This window comes from Ursus americanus, chromosome 22, assembly GCF_024610735.1.
Source record: "Ursus americanus isolate L20-20 chromosome 22, mUrsAme1.1.p, whole genome shotgun sequence".
Classification (NCBI taxonomy): Eukaryota; Metazoa; Chordata; class Mammalia; order Carnivora; family Ursidae; genus Ursus; species Ursus americanus.
The window spans coordinates 53,698,351-53,716,659 of NC_142148.1; the positions used below are offsets into that span (position 1 = coordinate 53,698,351).

At 47.3% G+C, this 18,309-nt stretch overlaps 1 protein-coding gene across 3 annotated transcripts in view; it reads right to left on the bottom strand.

Moving 5' to 3' along the window:
- NINL (ninein like) overlaps positions 1–18,309 on the bottom strand; it is a 169,385-nt gene that overhangs the window by 59,084 nt on the left and 91,992 nt on the right. For all 3 annotated transcript variants that reach the window (XM_045810897.2, XM_045810898.2, XM_045810901.2), the window contains exons 3-7: positions 10,853–10,946; positions 6,556–6,734; positions 4,688–4,754; positions 2,813–3,003; positions 1,909–2,061 (exon numbers count right to left, since the gene is read on the bottom strand). In XM_045810897.2, coding sequence (XP_045666853.2) covers positions 1,909–2,061; positions 2,813–3,003; positions 4,688–4,754; positions 6,556–6,734; positions 10,853–10,946 — 684 coding nt within the window. The remainder of the gene's footprint in view (positions 1–1,908; positions 2,062–2,812; positions 3,004–4,687; positions 4,755–6,555; positions 6,735–10,852; positions 10,947–18,309) is intronic.

Below are 18,309 nucleotides of genomic sequence, written 5' to 3' on the forward strand. Positions count from 1 at the left end.
CCATGAGCAAGGTTATTTTCTGCCAGGGCACTTGAGTGGCTCAGCTGGTTAAGCATCTGCCTTTGGCTCAGGTCATGATCCCAGGGTCCTGGGATGGAGCCCCGCATCGGGCTCCTTGCTCAGTGGGGAGTCTGCTTCCCCCTCCCTTCCTTTGCTCTGCCCCCCTGCCATTCATGCACTCTCTCGCTCTCTCAAATAAATGAATAAAATCTTTTTTAAAAAATTAAAAGATTGTTTTCTGCTCCAGGCAGAACAAGTATTTGTTGTCTGGCACCACAGGAATGAGGAGCAACCGCCCCTTCTTTCTGGCCACCAGGGTTCCTGCCACACTCCCAGGACTCCCCTCCTTGCTGGCCTCCTCTCCACCCCCCTCACAGGAGTCTCTTGCTATTCCCAAACATTCCAAGCTTGTCTCATTGCCTGAAACACTTTCCCCCAACACTTCCATGGCTGTGCTTTCCAGGGCTCTGCTCTGACAGCCCCTTCCAGCCCACCACGTCCCCTCTCCACACTCAGTCCTCAGCGAGTGCTCACAGGCCCACGTGCCCTCATCTGTTCTCAGCTGTGCTCCTACCTCTCCATAAACACTTACTCAGGAACTGGGTGCTCACTAAGTTGTACTAGGTACTTTACAGCCCTACAAAGTAGGCATCTGACCCGGTTTACAAAAGGGGAGAGGGTAACTCAAGAACGGTTGGGAATGTGGCCACAGCCGTGTGGAGACGCTCGGATACCCAGATGCACTCTGACCACCCTTATATCCCTCCCAGCTATTTCCTTTGTAAGGACTGTGAGCTTGAGGACAGGTGTGCCATGGCCTAACAGGAGAAGGTGGGGGCTGGGCCATATACCCGAGGGCCCAGCAGCACCATGCCATGCCAGAGTCTGCACCCCCTATCCTCCACATGCAGCTGTGTTGGCTCGGGGCACTTCCTGGGCAGTCAGGTGTTCCTTGGGCCCCTGCCTCTGATTAGAGGTGGGTCCTGCCTGGCCTCATTCCTGCGCCCCACGGCTCAGAGCCCTGTCCAGCTGTGCCTCCTCACTGGGACACAGGAACAGGAGCGGCTCCACCACAGACACACCCTCCTTCCACTGGCTCCAAGCAGGACTTGCTGGGACTTCACTGTGGCCTCTGACCTTACGTGGCCTGACACCTTCCTTTACTGCTCCTAGTTTCCTCTCTGTCCATTCTCATCAGGTTCAGATTCAGAAACTGGACTCTCAGATTACCCAGCCTTGCAGAGAACAACGTTACTGGTCCTGTGCCACTGCCCACAAACTATGGGATTAGCCACATCAGCAAGACTCCTCAGAGAACCATGCCCTGTGGTGGAAGAGGGAGGTTTTCCTGTCCTGGGATGGAAAAAAACCAAATGCTAAGCCAACGGTCACCAAATGAGATTACAATTTAAATAACTGCCTAAAATCTCCTCTTCTCTATCTGCAGACCTGGTATTTGTATGAGAGAGAAAAATTTAGGAATATAGGACAGGGAGAGCACAGGGTAAGAAGTACCTGGAGAGCTACTCCTAGGGAAGGTACGAATGCTCTTGCTGTAGCACAACAGGGAGGAGAGAAGGAGCTCTCCTACTGGAAGGCAGCCTATCCCACAACCAAGGAACTGCCATGTAATTCTCATAAAATCCCTATGAGGCAGGCACCCATTTTACATATGAAGAGACTGAGGTTCAGAGAGGGCAAGTAACTCAATCTGGGACACACAGCTAGGGAGGGGCAATGCCAGAGCAGCCCTAAGACCTGTGTGGTTCTAGAATCTAAGTCACGTGGCCTCCCACTCATACACGTATGTGTACACAGCCCCCCAACTCCCAGGTCTGTGAAGATGCTGACGACCAGAGAGTGAAAGCAGTTACTGCTGTGGTTCGAGGCTTAATCATCCCATTTTACCTGGTAATGAGACCAGGACATGCTCGGTTTGACGGGAGTGGAAGATTCTGGAAGTGAAGTGGGCCCATGATTGAACAGGCCAAGCTGGAATTCCTCAAGACTCACTCTGCCGTCTCCATCTTGGTCCAGTTTGTTAAACAGATCCTCCAGTTCCTAGACGAAAGCCACCACACTTGTGCTGAGGCCACCACCACCCAGGCCTTCCCTCCCCAAGCTGGGTGGTCTGCCCATCCTTACCAAATTCAAACTGTCTGGGACACATCTGACCTCCCTTGGCTCTGGCCTGTGAAGCCTACATGCCTGGTCAGTTTCCACCCTGCTATGAATGGACGCCACCTGCACTTCCTAATTCCACAAACACCCATTCAAAGTCTACCATGCCAGGAACTTGCTGGATGGTAAGAAGAAGACATGCATATGGAAGGTGCCCTGAGCCCCCAGTGGTCCAGGAACTAGCAAGGACAGCAGGGCTAAGGAGGATTTTACCAGGGGGGCTTCCCCATCACCACTGCCCACCCAACTCCCCTCGGCCCCTGCAAGAGGAAAGGAGGGGTGAATACAGCCCCTGGGAGCACAGCCTACCTCAGAGGGCATGCTATCTGGGCTGAGTGGTAGAACTGGGCAGTGCAGGAAGGGGAAAGGGCACTCTAGGCAGAGGAAGGGTCAGGAGTGATGCTCTGATGCCAGTGAGGCAGGCCACTTGTGACCTGCGCGGGGGCAGACCTCAGCAGCAGCACCGAGAGTTACCAGAGAACTTCAGACCAGAAGGTGGCACAGCCACATCTTCACATTAAAGCATCCACAGACCCACAGGTGGAGGGTGAAGGGATTCTCCAGACCCAACACCAACCTGACCATTGCAAAGAGCCCGTCCTCCAGTGTGGTCTGCCTTGGCTCCTCTCACCTCTTTCTCCAGTCCCTGGAGCCCGATGCTCTGGCAGACAACGGCCAGCTCTTGCTCATCGAGGTGGCCACTACTGCCAACGCCCAGCTCTTCCCAGATGCCCCGGACCCGGCTCTCAGGGGTGTCCAAGGAGGGGCTGCAGGGCTTCTGGAGGCACCCGAAGACCTCAGAACCCCAAGCTGGCAGCTGGCCTGAAGCAGGGAGAGTGACAGGTAAACCCCACGCTCCAGGTGGAAGCACCTGGGGGAAACGCAGCAATGCCGGCAATGTACTCTGAAATCAGACGCACACACCTGAGTAGCAAAGCATCAGAGGTGGGATCTAGGTGATGGGTACATAGCTGCTCACAGTAGGATTCTTTCATCTCCACTCTGTGTTTGCAAATTTTCATAATAAAATGTCTTTGGGGGTAATCTCTGGTCCATGTGGGGAAAGCTTTTTCTGAAGGGAACCTCCGAAAGTCGGAAGTCATACCACTTAAAGCACATAAAAGAGGGCTGCATTATTTCTATTCACCAAAAAAAAAAAAAAAAAGAAACAAAACCCAACACACACACACACACACACACACACACACACCAAAAAACCAGACTAGTTTTTAAAAAAACAATTTCTAGAAACTTATGTTTCTGAGCTTTGCCATAGAAACAACTTGTGGAAGAACACAGACACTGGGGGTGCCCATGAGAAGGCACCCATGGACGGGCCATGCTTCAAGCCAGACATCCCCTCCACGGCCAGTCCACACTAAACTCTGTGCTCATGAACAACACTGTACTGGGCTGAGGAAAACGCCTTCTCTGACATCCCTTCTAGCTTAAAGAGTCTGAAATGTCTAAGTAAAAACATAACAGCACCTCCGATACCAGTCTCTTTCTCAGGACGGTGGAGGAGGCACGTCAGCCCTCTGAGGTCTGACGTGCGTTTCATGCACCACCGTCAGTTCTAAACCGGTGGAAGGGTTTCCGTTCAAGGCCAGGAAGAACCTGCAGTCGAAGACCCCAAGTTGCACCATGCACCACCTTCCCAGCCAGTCCTTCCTTTCCCGCCCTAAATTTAGGTTTGAGGCCAAGGCAGTTAAGGTGTGATGGCTTGGCCGCTCTTCCTGATCTGTGTGCTTCATCCAGCAGCCCAGGTGGGTGCTCAGGTCAGTCCCTCTGACACCCACCGAGGCAAACAATGATCAATGGCCTTGGTCCTTGAGGACCACATTCTAGAGCATGGCTCGGTTCCAGCTGCTGATTTTTTTTACTGTGGCACAAATTCAAAGTCAATTCAGGTCTCTCCCTTCAAATCAAGTTTCTGCATTTTCTGCCCTGTGACACACCCATGTGGGAGGTATCATTAAGGCATCCACAGACCCACAGGTGGACACACTGCGATCTGCTTATGTACACCTGCTGCTTCCTTCTGGTTGCTCCTGAAGGGCTCCTGAGGGCCAGCACCATGTCTGGCATTTCACCTGGAGCATAGACAGGGCGGCTGACAGTTGCCAAGACTGCTTGCACACAGCCAGAAAGAGGATGCGCCCAGGCCCAGCCCATCAAGAGGGCAGTGCAACAGGCCTGAGACCCCCCAAGGCCATGCCTGCCAGCCGGAGTCACACTGGTCCTCACAGACTATGAGACGTGGCAGGATATACTGCTCGCTTTGCCAGTGGCCTCTAAGGGTCTGACCTCAGGGGATGCTGAGGATCAAGTGACCATCTCCCAGCTGGGACTACCTCTGGAGTAGGGGCCCGCCAGGGACACCACCCACTTGGCATGCTTCCCAGGAAATTACACATGGCTGGCTCACTGACCAATGACCTAGCTCCTTGAACTTCAAAGCACTGGTCAAAGGTAGGGAGCATCGACCATGACTCTGTGGCTTTACCTCGTGCTTCAAACAACTCATTCTGAGGCTCTTTAGCACTTTCAGCTTCTTCGTCTGACTTCAGACTCTGGGAAAACGAAAAGAGAAAGATATGAATTCCCCGGAGTATGTGGCAGTGGACAGAGCTCCAGGAACAGACAGACCGTATGTTCTGGGGCTGGGTAGGGACTAAGGAGGAGGAACAACAGCTGGTGAGATGCAGCTCCTCGAGGGAAAGCCCACAGCTCCCTCTCACAGACCACGAGCTACGGTGCAGACACGGGAACACAGGAAGTTCCTCAACATAAACCAAAAATCATCAGTAGTTCACACTAAAAACACTACCAAGCACCTGCACCCTGAAAGGGGAGAAAAATGCTTCCCAGTCAACAGCTCCTTGTGGCACTGGCTTCAGACACCAGCATTGGAGAGGAGCGGCTGTGGAGCATGGTCAAGCTGCCATCACATGACATCATCTTGACTCAAGCTTAATGGTCCTCACCTCTCTGGCACCCCGTCCCTTATCATCCTTATCAGTTCGACCAACAGCTGGAGGGAGAGTGGTTTTTTCTGTCCCTCCAGGAGCTCTAGGGACCGCATGATGCGAGCAAGCGCCTGACACCTCAGGGCCCTTTGCGAGCTGCACCCTGCAGGTGGCAGGTCACCAAGAAACACTTGACTCGAGTAAAAACCTTATGTTTTTGTGGCCAAATCAGCCAACTGCAAAGTCAAAGTCTGCTTCTGACAGGTGCTGTGTGTCCCATGACTGATCCTGGAGGGAATGCCAAGTTGACCGAGACTCGGCGTCCCTCAGAGCCAGCACTGAAGTGAGAGTGGAATCTGGGAGCAGGTGGTATGTCCCCTTTTTCTAATGCACTCAGCCCAACCAACAACCTTAAAAACAACATTTTCCCTTGTTCTAGTTCCAGGGATCCAAGGTGGTTTTATCAAGCAGAATGGTACAATGGAGACAGAGCAGACTCCTCAGACCTCCATCTCTGAGGACCAAAGCTAAAGACGATAAAAAAAGTAGACACCAGGGGTTTGTTGTCTATGCAGAGAACATCCCTGAGCAGAGGGACTCTAGGATTTAAGTAGATAGGTTTGCCTCAACAAATGTTGACCATATAAACAAATTAATGTGAGAGGCCCAGAGATGTCTTACCAAAAATAGGTCCCCATAAAGGTCCACCTGACAAAATGGACATCACAGATAGCAGGAACCAAGAACCTTCTGAAATTCTTGAAAACAGGTCTAAGGAATCCATGTTAACTTGAAAGCTGTGGACCTGCCCCACGGGTATTTCCTGACATGAAGGCTGTCAGGCTCCAGCAGCCCGTCTCCTGGGTTGGTCCCAAAGGCAGTGAACAACTCAGAGACGTGGGGGCTAGAATCAACCCCCAAGGCCCTGGAAGGTGTCTGGTACATCTTAACCAAATTGTAAATGTGAGGGCCTTGGTATATTCTAAGTATTCAAGGCAGGTGGGACTGTGGGCTTGGTACTTCCAAACTCCTAACCTTGCAGGGGCATCAGAAAAGCACCTTCCCTTTCTTTCCTCACTCCTATGAAACCATAAAACCAGTCTTCTTGCAGTGCTGGGGGAAAGCTGGTGGTGGTAAGCAGGGGAGGGAAAGAAACAAGTGATTTGGGCACCAATTCTCCGCGGCCCCAATGTCTGAAGGAGTACGCTCGCTGGTCAGAATTTCCCTGCAGACAATCAGACCCAGAGACACTTGAGCATGAAATGTCATTTCCCAACGTGCACCCACGCTTCTGCTAACTTGAGATGCCCAGGAATGCCCACCTGCCCCTCACACTCTCTTGTAGTCATGTCACAACGACTAAGTGAAATGGCGACCTGGGGTTGGGAAGGGGAACCTGACCCACCTCCACACTTTCCAAAGATGCAGAGCGGCGGAGCTGGCTTCTCCCAGTGGTCCGGGCCTGCTGTTCTGGTGAACATTTGGCTTCTGTTGCAGAGCCACACGGCTCGGGCTCAGGCCGGCTCCAGCGACCGTACCACTTAGAGCCGCTCACGTACTTTGGCGGGACGGCACGAGAGGCAGCTGGAAAGAAAACGGGAGGTTTGGGCGGGGGGGGCTGCACACACTGCCGTAACACATTTCAAGATGTGGAGTGCAGTTCTCACAGATGCACGCAGAGAATGTCTAGAAGAACACAGAGATCAGCTAATAGCGGTCCATCTATTCTCCCTAATTCTTGGGCAGCGGACTGAGAAACCCAGGCTGGGAAACAGGGACTTTCTACTCTAAACCCTATGTGCTGTTTAAATTTTTCTTTTCTTTTTCTTTAAGATTTTATTTATTTATTTGTCAGAGAGAGAGAGCACGAGCACGTGCGCTCAAGCGGCATACTGGGCAGCGGCCGGCAGAGGGAGAAGCAGGCTCCCCACTGAGCAGGGAGCCCAATGCGGGACTCGACCCCAGGACCTTGGGATCATGACCTGACCTGAACCGAAGGCAGACACTTAACTGACTGGGCCACCCAGGTGTCCCTGTTTAAATTTTTCTGAGCATATTTTGCTTTTGTTTATGGAGTAAAAGACTACTACTAAGAAAAGACTTCTTGTTTATATAATAGAAGACTAATACTAAGAGCTTTTTATTAGAAAAAAAGAAGAAAAAACCTCCAATAACCCAGCAACAGACTGCTCTAGAGACCAGAAGGTCACTTCCCATCCTGCTCACTTCAGGGAACTGATCTGGACAGGGCCATCAGGGCACTGTGGGCATGGGCCTCACACACAGCCCAGGAGGCTGAAACTCTGCAGGTCTTAAGTTTGGGGCAGAGGCAGGCATGGGTTTTAGTTTGGGATTCATAAGAACCCCTTAAACCGTAACACTCCCTTGCATTTCTTTCTTCCCTCCTGACCTATCCACTACTGTACAGAGCAGCTGGGACCTCTGAGAAAAAAATGACACTGATTCTGTGTGGAATCTGGGTGGGTAGGAAAGAGACTGGGGAGAGCATCATGGCCAGTGACCAGGACAGGACACAAGTTCAGAGGAAAGTAACCAGAATGGGCTGGTTGGAGAGAAAGGCACAGGGTCCAACGCGGTAAGGGCAGGCCAGGGAACCTGAGCATTTCACTGAGAGGTGTCACACTTCTTCAAGCCAAGTACCACATCATTTCCTTCTTCCAGGCCAGAGCCCCTGCCCTTGGGACCACATCAGAGGAGGGGGCTGGGTACAGCCTGGCCAATTGGAAGCACGGTGATACCAGTGGCAGACAGACACTGGGGTTGAGGGAGGAAGACGTCAAGTTCCACATGGGATGTACGGACTGTGAAGTGACAGCATGACATTTAATTGGCTGACAATATGCAGGGCGAATACAGCATTTCTCACCTCACTGGGACACTTGGAGGGAATCAGGGACACTATACCAGTCACTCTGGGACAACAGGCATGTGATGTGCTGAAGAGGAGGCCAAAGTATCCAAGTCAGCAGAGAGAAAACTGAACCTGTGAGCAGACCCAGCGGCGTTCAGAAGGGGGAAGCTACAAACATGGAAAAAGGCCCCCCCCAGAGAGCTATCAAAAGGGTAAGTGAGGACCGGTGAAGACAGGCTGTTGTCGCATCTGACCGTGGGTCCCACTTACAGAGAGGCCGCAGGCTGGTTAACATGGGCGGAGGAAGAATCGTCCACCTTGAGCTGGTTTAGGAAGAGGGAAAGTCCCATCAGGCAGGACATGGGAAGCTGGGGCACATTTAGGAAACCAAGCACAGAAAACTCAGAGGGGCTCTGATGCCCCCCTCCTTAGGCGGGCACGAGGGGAGGAGTCTCAGGCCACACATATGACCATTTAATCGAGGAAAGCTTTGAAATTCAAAAGAAAAGAAAAAGCCAAAGAAAACAAAAAAATAGAATAGGTGGAAACAACCCACAAGTCCTCAAATAGCTCCTTTCTCCTTGGAGGAAATGAGTGACATGCACAGATCCAGTTTTACGTTTAGAAGTTCCATGCATTCTCTAGCATGGGAGGGGCACATGCAGTGTCAGGGACACCGGGCACCTTTCCATTCCTGTACACCATCACGGGCCCCATTCCCAAATTCTGTGTTCATAAAGGCCAGTGGCCTTCGTCACCTCTTGGGGAAGAAAAGTGTCAGACAAAACAGCCAGAGAATACCCTGAGGGTCCTGCAAATGGTTCCCACCCCTGGTCTGCTCCTCCCAGGGCAGGGTTCCCTGCACTATACCCAGGTGCTCCGCAGCCTTCAGAAGCCAGTGGAAGGAGTGAGTTCCGTCTACACTGCGTATACAAGGGCCCAGAGCTTACAACTGGAAAATTGTGACCTCTTGGTCATCACTTACTAGCTGTGGGATCTTGGACAAAAAAACCCCTTCACACATCAAGCCTCAGTTCCTCATTTGAAGAACGGGCATGATAATGCTGCAGATCTCTGGGAGTCTGGCACACTGAAGACAATCGATGTGAGCTCTCGTCTTCCCACTTCCCACTCCCCTGCCCCAAGCCCTCCCACACTGTTATCCCTGCTACCCAGTCGTGCACCTGCTCCAGACCAAGGACCAGCCGTGGCAGAAGCCTGCCCCGGGGCTGAGGGAAAGAGCTCCCTCCTCAATGTGCTCATCAATACCACGCCTCCAACCTCAAACACACTGGCCCGTGCCCCATTTCACTCACCTGCCCAGTACTCATCGGAGACAGCCAAGATGGGTCTGAAGCATGGCTGCCACTCACAGCCTCAAGTCTGATGGAGCAGACACTAACGACAACGTCTGTCAGCATCTTCTGACCCTCACCCCACAATCTACATGCCCCCGACTGGACCGTTCTCCACACCCTCCCTCCTCCTCCCGACCATGACCAAAGCCAGGCGACATCCCCCCTCAGGACACCACTTCCACTTGGACATGCTATCTTTGTCGCACCAGCCCCACTCCCAAAACAGGAGTCCAGTTAGGCCTATCAGCACAACACTACTGTCTGACAAAAGCTACAGCGACGTCAGTCTCTAGCTGCTGGCATCCCACCTGCTCTTCCAACCTCAGGGGTCTAGATGTTCCCGTGTCTGCACTGAGCTTTCAATTCTTGGAACTTTGACTGTTCTAAATCTACTTTGTCTTGCCAACGGCCCATGCTGTAAGGACAGCACACGGTATTATCTGACACTTGTGATACTGTGATTTATGATAAATACATATTTGCTCTTCATCGCATCCCTGGCCCAGAGCTCCTAAAACCCCTGGAATTTCCTAAGTGACAAGAGCAACCAAACCTGAGTTTATGTTAATGAGGTGACTTCTGGAAAGCCCTTAAGGATGGGGGCTGGTGGCCAAAGGACCCAACCATGTGATTAGAGGGTTAGAATGTTCACCCTTACCCTGACCTCCAGGGAAGGGGGAGGGGCTGGAGGTTGAGTTCAATCACCAATAGCCAATGATTTGATCAATCACGCCTATGTAATGAAGCCTGCATAAAAACACAACAGGATGGGGTTCCGAGAGGTTCTGGGGTGAACACACAGACACTGGAGGAGAATGGCGTGCCTGGAGAGGGCATGGAAGCTCTGCATCCTTTCCCCATACCTTGCCCTGTGCCCTCTTCCACCTGGCTGTTCCTGACTTACATCCTTTTATAATAAACTGGTGATCTAGTGAGTAAACTGTTTCCCTGAGTTCTAGGAGCTCCTACTGTGAATTCATGGATCCTGAGGAAGGAGTTGTGGGCAACTCTGATTTATAGCCAATCAGAAGCGTAGGCGACAACTTGGACCTGTGACTGACATGTGAAATGAGGACCATATAACGGGATTGAGCCCTTACCTGTAGAATCTGAGGCTACCTGGAGGTAGGCAATGTCAGCACTGAGTTACAATGGAGGACATCCAGAAGGTGGAGAATTGCCTGGTGTGGGACAGACTACCACATATCTGGTGACCAGAAGTGCTATGTGTAAAGGAAAACAACAGGGCTTCTCCTTTCCAACACTACCGCACAAATAAGGAAACAGAAGAAGAAAAAAACCCCAAGTCCTGTCCCAGTCCACACAGGCTGACGGTAAGGGCGTGCAGTTACAATTTAGTTCTCAGACTTGCTATATTCTTCAATCTGAATATCACAGCCCAGAAGGTAACAGATAAATAATGGGGAAAAAAAAACAACAACACTTGAAGTGAGAGGAGGAAATCCTCTTACTTGACTCCAAAGAACTGTCTCCATCCAAGGGGCCAGCACCAGCGTTTGATGACAACACTGCCACAAGACCTTCCTTAAGTTCCTCAAAGGTGACCTGGTGAGTATAAGAAAAGAGGGCAGCGCTACTTACAACAGATCGCTACATAATATCTTAGCCTTTTGTTTTTATTCTGAGATGGAAACATCTTATTGTTGCCTTTAGCTCTGAAAACATTCATTTCATTTTTTCTAATATTCACTTAAGATTTGTCTTAAATAAAAAAATATAACAAGAAACGTAAAAGTGAGCCACAAACTAATCACCAAAAAACCCCTATTACCAATTTTAATAATTAGAAAATAGTACCCAAAAGGGGGATCATAAAACATGAATGTACATAAAGAAAATATGCAGGCTATCACCACCCCACCAAGAAATGGAAATAATACCAGCACCTTAGAGGTTCCTCCACGACGGCTCCTTTCCTAATTAAATTCCCTGCCCCCTACTCTGACTTTTATGGTATTAACATCTTTGCTTTTTCCCTCTTTTGTATGCATCCCAGCACAATATGGTTTAGTTTTGCCTCCTTTCAAATTTGGTCTAAATGGAATCATATGCATATATTCTTTTATGTCCCGCTTCTTAGACTTACTTCTCTAATATCCATTCAAGTGGTCATGTATAATGCATTTTCTCTGCTGTATAGTATTCCACTGTTTAACTGTGCAAAAATTTATTTTTTAAAAAAGATTTTATTTATTTATTTGACAGAGAGAGAGACAGCCAGCAAGAGGGAACACAAGCAGGGGGAGTGGAAGAGGAAGAAGCAGGTCCCCAGCGGAGGAGCCTGACGTGGGGCTCTATCCCAGCACCCCGGGATCACGCCCTGAGCCGAAGGCAGATGCTTAACGACTGAGCCACCCAGGAGCCCCAGTGCAAAAATTTATTAATCCATTCTCCTACTGATGGATATTCCCATTGTTTCCAGTGGCTGGCCATTTAAGAAAATGCTTTCAACGGTATTGTACGTGTGTCCTTGGGAGTTGCTTAGGAGTATATGCCAAAGAATGGAATTGGTGGGTCACAGAATGTGCATTTAAATCCTCTTGGTGAACTGAATCTTTTATCACTCTAAAATGCTAGCCTTCTTTACTTCAGTAATGTTTTTTACCATAAAGACTAGCTTTCTTTTGGTTAGTATTTACATGATATATCTTTTCATCAAATTTTAATAGTGTCAATTTTTTATAGCCATAATATGTCAGGCGTTGTTTATGAAAGCTTTATCTTTTAACTATTTGGTCTATTTACATTTAACATAATTACTGATATATTCAGATTTAAATATACTATTCTATTGTGTGCTTTCAATCCAACCTGCTTGTGTTTTCTCCCTGGTTTCCTCTCTTTAGATTTACTGACTTTTTTTTTTTTTAGGACTTCATTTTCCCTTTATTAAAAGTTAGAAGTTACACAGTCTATTTCCTTTCTCTGACCATTTATCCTAAAAATTACAACGCACATCCTCAGCTTATCAAAGCTTACTATTAGTCAATACTTTTATCCTCTTCTGTGACAATAAGCCTATGTAACACTTTCATTTCACCTACTATACTCCTTTCATGCCTTTCTTATGAGTTGCCATATACTTTAATTTGCTCTATTTTAAACCCCCACAAAATATTATTTTTTGTTTTATATAATCAATGTTCATTAACAATTATCCAAATATTTACTGCTTTGTTTTTCATTTGTTCTTGTATTTCTGACCTCCTGTCTGGGATAATTTTCTATCTATTTGAAGTACATGGTTTAGAATTGCATTTTTCTTAAGTATGCTGGTGCTAAACTCTTTATAGTTCGATTATCTGAAATGTTTGTATTTGACTTTCAATAGGCTTTTTTCAAGCAGATAAACAATTTACGGGAAGAACAGGAGAAATGACCCAGATGTCCATAAATGGAATGGGTAAGTAAATTATAATATAATCAAAAAATGAAATATGATGATGGAAGACAACAGAGACAAGATGAACCGTATTTCACAGACAGAATACTGAGTAAAGGAAGTCAGAGAGTACACAATGACCATGTACTGTGTATTTCCATTCTATAGAGGTCAGAAACAGGCAAAGCAAATCTATGGTGTTAGTGTCAGGACAGTGGTAGCCTTAGTGACAGAAGGACTGCAAGGCACATGGAGAGGGATGCAGGATGCTGGTTACTCAGGTGTGCTCATTATGGGATAGTCATTGAGTGTACACTTCTTTTTTTTTTTTAAGATTTTTATTTCTTTATTTGACAGAGAGACAGCAAGAGAGGGAACACAGGCAAGGGGAGTGAGAGAGGGAGAAGCGGGCTTCCTGCTGAGCAGCAAGCCCGATGAGGGGCTCGATCTCAGGACCCCAGGATCACGACCTGAGCCAAAGGCAGATGCCTAATCGACTGAGCCACCCAGGCGCCCCTGAACCTGTGTTTTGACATAGATTTCCCGGGCCCTCTGAGGTCCCAAAGACCACATCAATGTCACAGTTTCTCAGCACTAACGGGGTTTTGTGTGCTGGGCCAAACCTCTCTCACTGTGTGACTTACAGATTTTTAGGCTGGTAATTCTTCACTGACGTGTTTGCTCTTTGCCATTTTCAAGATCTTTGTTTTTATGATTTTGTTCTTCTTTTTTTAGTAGCCCTCACTGGACGGTTGGCCTGAGTTGGCTAACCTGCCACTACCAGAATGTCTGAAGCCTGTTCATACTTTCCTAGAATCCCATAAAATTTCATCAGATGGATCTATCAGAATTTGCTTAACCAATCTCATAAATAAAAGGCTGCTTCTACTCTTTTGCTATTTGAATCAATAGTAGAATGAATATCTTGCATAGATTTCATTCCACATGAAGATAAACACTGTATTTCTTTGATTATCACATCCCTAGCTTCTGCACGTTGCACAGCACAAACTAAGTGCTCAAAAATACTTGTTGAATACATGGAAGCAAAATGAAATTAAAATTTTGATCTAATCTCTGATTTCTTTTGTGTCTTTGGTAATACCTATCAGCTGACTTTCTTCCAACCATCAAACAGTAGTGGGATCTGATGGCCAAGTGTGTCGCCCTTTTTTAAAGATTTTATTTACTTGAGAGAGACAGAGATAGTGAGAGAGAGCATGAGCAGGGGGAGGGGCAGAAGGACAGGGAGAGGGAGAAGCAGACCCCCACTGAGCAGGAAACCTGCTGTGGGGATTGAGCCGAGGACCCTGGGCTCATGACCTCAGCCAAAAGCAGACGCTTAACCAACTGAGCCACCCAGGCGTCCCTATCTGATACTATTCTGACTGTGCTTGCGTTTCCGTGTTTTCTTCCTTCATAGCTCAAGAAAGGGGGAGGGCAAACCCACAGTACTCAGGTGCTTCACCAAAGAGGATACACCATCACCTCTGTATAATCTCAGACTCACTCATCACAAATAAAGAGGCTGGACCCTGTGATTGAGAATCATTCAACTTGAAAATTATTTTCAGGAACACTATGTTAAGAATTATTGTTTCAAGTACACGCACCCCTATGTTTACTGCAGCATTACTTACAATAGCAAAGATACAGAAGAAGCCCCAGTGTCTGTCAAAAGACGAATGGATAAGGAAAATGTGGTATACGTCTACAAAGGAATACTGCTCAGCCATAAGAAAGGATGAGATCTTGTCATCTGTGACAACACGGATGGACCCAGAGGATATTATATTAAGTAAAGTAAGTCACAGAAAGACACATGCTATATGATTTCACTTACGGTCATCTAAAAAATAGAATCTAAAAAATACACGAAAAAACAAACAAAAAGCAAAACCAGGGACGCCTGAGTGGCTCAGTCGATTGAGCGTCTGCCTTCAGCTCAGGTCATGATCCTGGGGTCCTGGGATCAAGTCCGACATTGGGCTCCTTGCTCTGTGGGGAGCCTGCTTCTCCCTCTGCTTGTGCTCTCTCTCTCTCTCCCTCTGACAAATAAATAAAACCTTTAAAAAAAAAAAAAAAGCAAACCAGGCCCATAAATGGACAAAATGTTGAAGGGGAGTGGGAGATATAGGCTTCCAGCTATGGAATGAATAAATCACGAGGATAAAAGGCACAGCACAGAGAAGACAATCAATGATACTGTAGCCATGTATGGTGACAGACGGTAGCCACACCTGTGGTGAGCACAGCATAACATACACACTGTCTAGTCACTATGTTGTACACCTGAAACTAATACAACATCGTATGTCAACTATATTTCAATTCAAAAAAATAATTATTTTTTTGACAGTAAAATTCTCTTTCTGACCAAATTTAAAATACTAAAGGTAAGGTCCTTGCCACTGATAAAGAAACAAGAGAACATAACAAAAATGCACATGGAAATTTCCCACACTCCATAGGAATCTTAGGCCACATTAATTTCTGGCTTGAAACCAGACCGTGATAATGTTTCTTTCTTTTTTTTTTTTTTAAGATTTTATTTATTTATGTGACAGAGAGACAGCCAGCGAGAGAGGGAACACAAGCAGGGGAGTGGGAGAGGAAGAAGCAGGCTCCCAGCGGAGGAGCCCAATGTGGGGCTCGATCCCATAACGCCGGGATCACGCCCTCAGCCGAAGGCAGATGCTTAACGACTGCGCCACCCACGCGCCCCAATAATGTTTCTTTAACAGGAAATAGGAATTAAAAATGAGCATACCCGCAACACATTTAATCATTACTTTGTTCATTCAAATTAATACTGTGTATAATATTGTTCTTCATTTTTGTCCTCGATTGAAGTATCAATGACTAACATTTACATGATGTCACATATGTTAGTAACTACAAGGAAACTGGATGTGTGATATTTGAAATGAAAAGCCAATCAATTCTCCTGGATAAAGGATTTCTCTTGATTTTCTCTGAAAACTCCTGAAATTTCCACCATTTGGTTTCTGTTGTAAAAAATGGTGACGACTACTGAATATTTCTGGCTTGACACCAGCTTCCCCTGAAACGTCTACAGAATGTTTCACCTAAGTGCTGGCTGTGTGAGCTATGCCCTGTCTGTGGGACGAAGCAGAGGAGCAGTAAAAACTCTAAAAGCAGAAATAATCTACCATGGTCACCATCCCAGAGGAGGTGGTATGAAGTGTGGGGTGGAGGAGACAAAAGCAGGCTCCTAGAGGCATCAGCTGGTGTGGGCACTGCTCTTGAAATGTTACAGAGAGGGAAGGAGGGACAACTTCAGGTCAGACTCAAGAGCACTAATGGAAGCAGAGCTATTTCTTCATGTACCCAACATCTGACTTGCTTTTTGGAAACAGAAATCATGGCTGTAAGAGAATGGAGTTGGCACAGACAGAAAGATGGATGGACATGCACAGAGCTTTGCCACGAGCCACTGTTAACCCGAAAAGGTCAGGCTCCAGTCACTGCTTATGAGTGTCTGTCCTTCCTTCTAACATACCTCCCAATAAAAGTGTGGAGAAACTTTAAGCCTCCCAGAAGGATTATAACTCAGAGGAACTGTTTTTGGGGATCCACATGATGTGGGGGAGGCCAGAAACCTCAAACCCAAGTTGATTTTTCTCTTTACTGATGTTCTAATATTAACTTTTTCCTATCATAATTTGATGTTTCTATTTTTTTTAAAAGATTTTATTTATTTATCTGAGAGAGCAAGAGAGACAAAGTAAGGGACAGAGAGCACAAGCCGGTGGGGGGGGGTGAGGCAGAGGGAGAAGCAGACTCCCACTGAGAAGGAAGGCCAATGCAGGGCTCCATCCCATGCCTGAGCCGAAGGCAGATGCTTAACTGACTGAGCCACTCAGGTGCCCCAATTTGATGTTTCTAAATGTTATACCACAGTTGCTGGAGGGGAGGGGGGTGGGGGGATGGAGTGGCTGGGTGATGGACATTGGGGAGGGTATGTGCTGTGGTGAGCACTGTGCATTGTGTAAGACTGATGAATCATAGACCTGTACCCCTGAAACAAATAATACATTATATGTTAATAAAAAATAAATACATGTTATACCACTTCTGCACATACAACATATAAAGTGGGGTAAAGCTCGGGAATGATGTGATTTGTTCAATCAGCAGAACCTCCCATCTGAATGTGAACCCAAAAGTTATTCTTTTGGTTTTGATTTTCTCAACTGTCAAAAATAATCAAGAAAACCAGATCATGTGTTTATATTGCTTGAATAGCCAGAGTGTTGATTTTCACAAACGTGCCCTCTGTTCCTCTGGGTCTCAAATACAGTTCCAGGTGATATCAAGAGGGGCTAGGACATTATCAGGGCACCTGGGTGGCTCAGTGAGTCGGGCATCCAACTCTTGATTTCAGCTCAGGTCATGATCTCGGGGTCATGATACTGGGCCCTGTGTTGGGAGTTAGTGTTTGGCACGGGGTCAGTCTGTCCCTCTCCCTCTGTTCTTCCTCCCCACTCGTGCTCTCTCTCCCTCAAATAAATAAAAATAAAACCTAAAAAAAAAAAAAGACAGAGAGAGGGGACAGAACATTATAAAAACAATACACCTGATTTGGGGCTGCTGGGTGCAGTCAGGTAAGTGGCCGACTCTTGGTTTCAGCTCAGATCCTGATCTCAGGGCTGTGAGATCAAACCCTGCATGAGCTCTGTGCTCAGCGCAGAGTCTGCTTGACTCTCTTTCTCTCTCCCTCTGCCCCTCCCCCCTCAAATAAAAAAATAAATCTTTAAAAAAAAAATACACCTGGGGCTCCTGGGTGGCTCAGTCAGTTGACTGTCTGCCTTCAGCTCAGGTCATGATCCCAGGGTCCTGGGATCGAGCCTGCATCGGGCTCCCTGTTCAGTGAGGAGTCTGCTTCTCTTTCTCCCTCTCCCTCTGTGTGTGCTCTCTTTCTCTCTCAGCTCTCATTCTCTCTCAAATAAATAAATAAAATCTTAAAAAATATATTTAAAAAATACACCTGATTCTTAAGTCCATTAAAAAAACAACACAACCAAGAGAGAGGAACAGAATAAAAAGAAACAGAATGGATGTGGTCATATTAATTGAGGCACAGCTCCCTAAGAGGGAGTAACAGTACCCTACTGACAGGCATTAAGAACACAGGACAGTTGGTGCTTTGGGAAGTAACAAGAGGTACATTTCACAGTGCCAGCAGTGAGGGTTTTTTCTTGTTTCTCTTCATTTGTTTTTGTTCAAGAGCTAATTCAGGAAAATCTGCTGGCTGGATTTTTTTTCTCATTTGAAATAAAAATAGTTTTATTGATTTCTGTGGGGAAAAAATGCTTTTCCTTCAAAGATGGCCAACGCTGTTTTAACCGCACAAGTTAATGTCTAAACACATTTAAGAAATAAGTACAAGGTAAAAGTTAAAAATTGAGCTACCCTATGACCCAGCCATTGCACTACTGGGTATTTACCACAAAGATACGGATGTAGGGAAGAGGAGGGCCATATGCACCCCAATGGTCATAG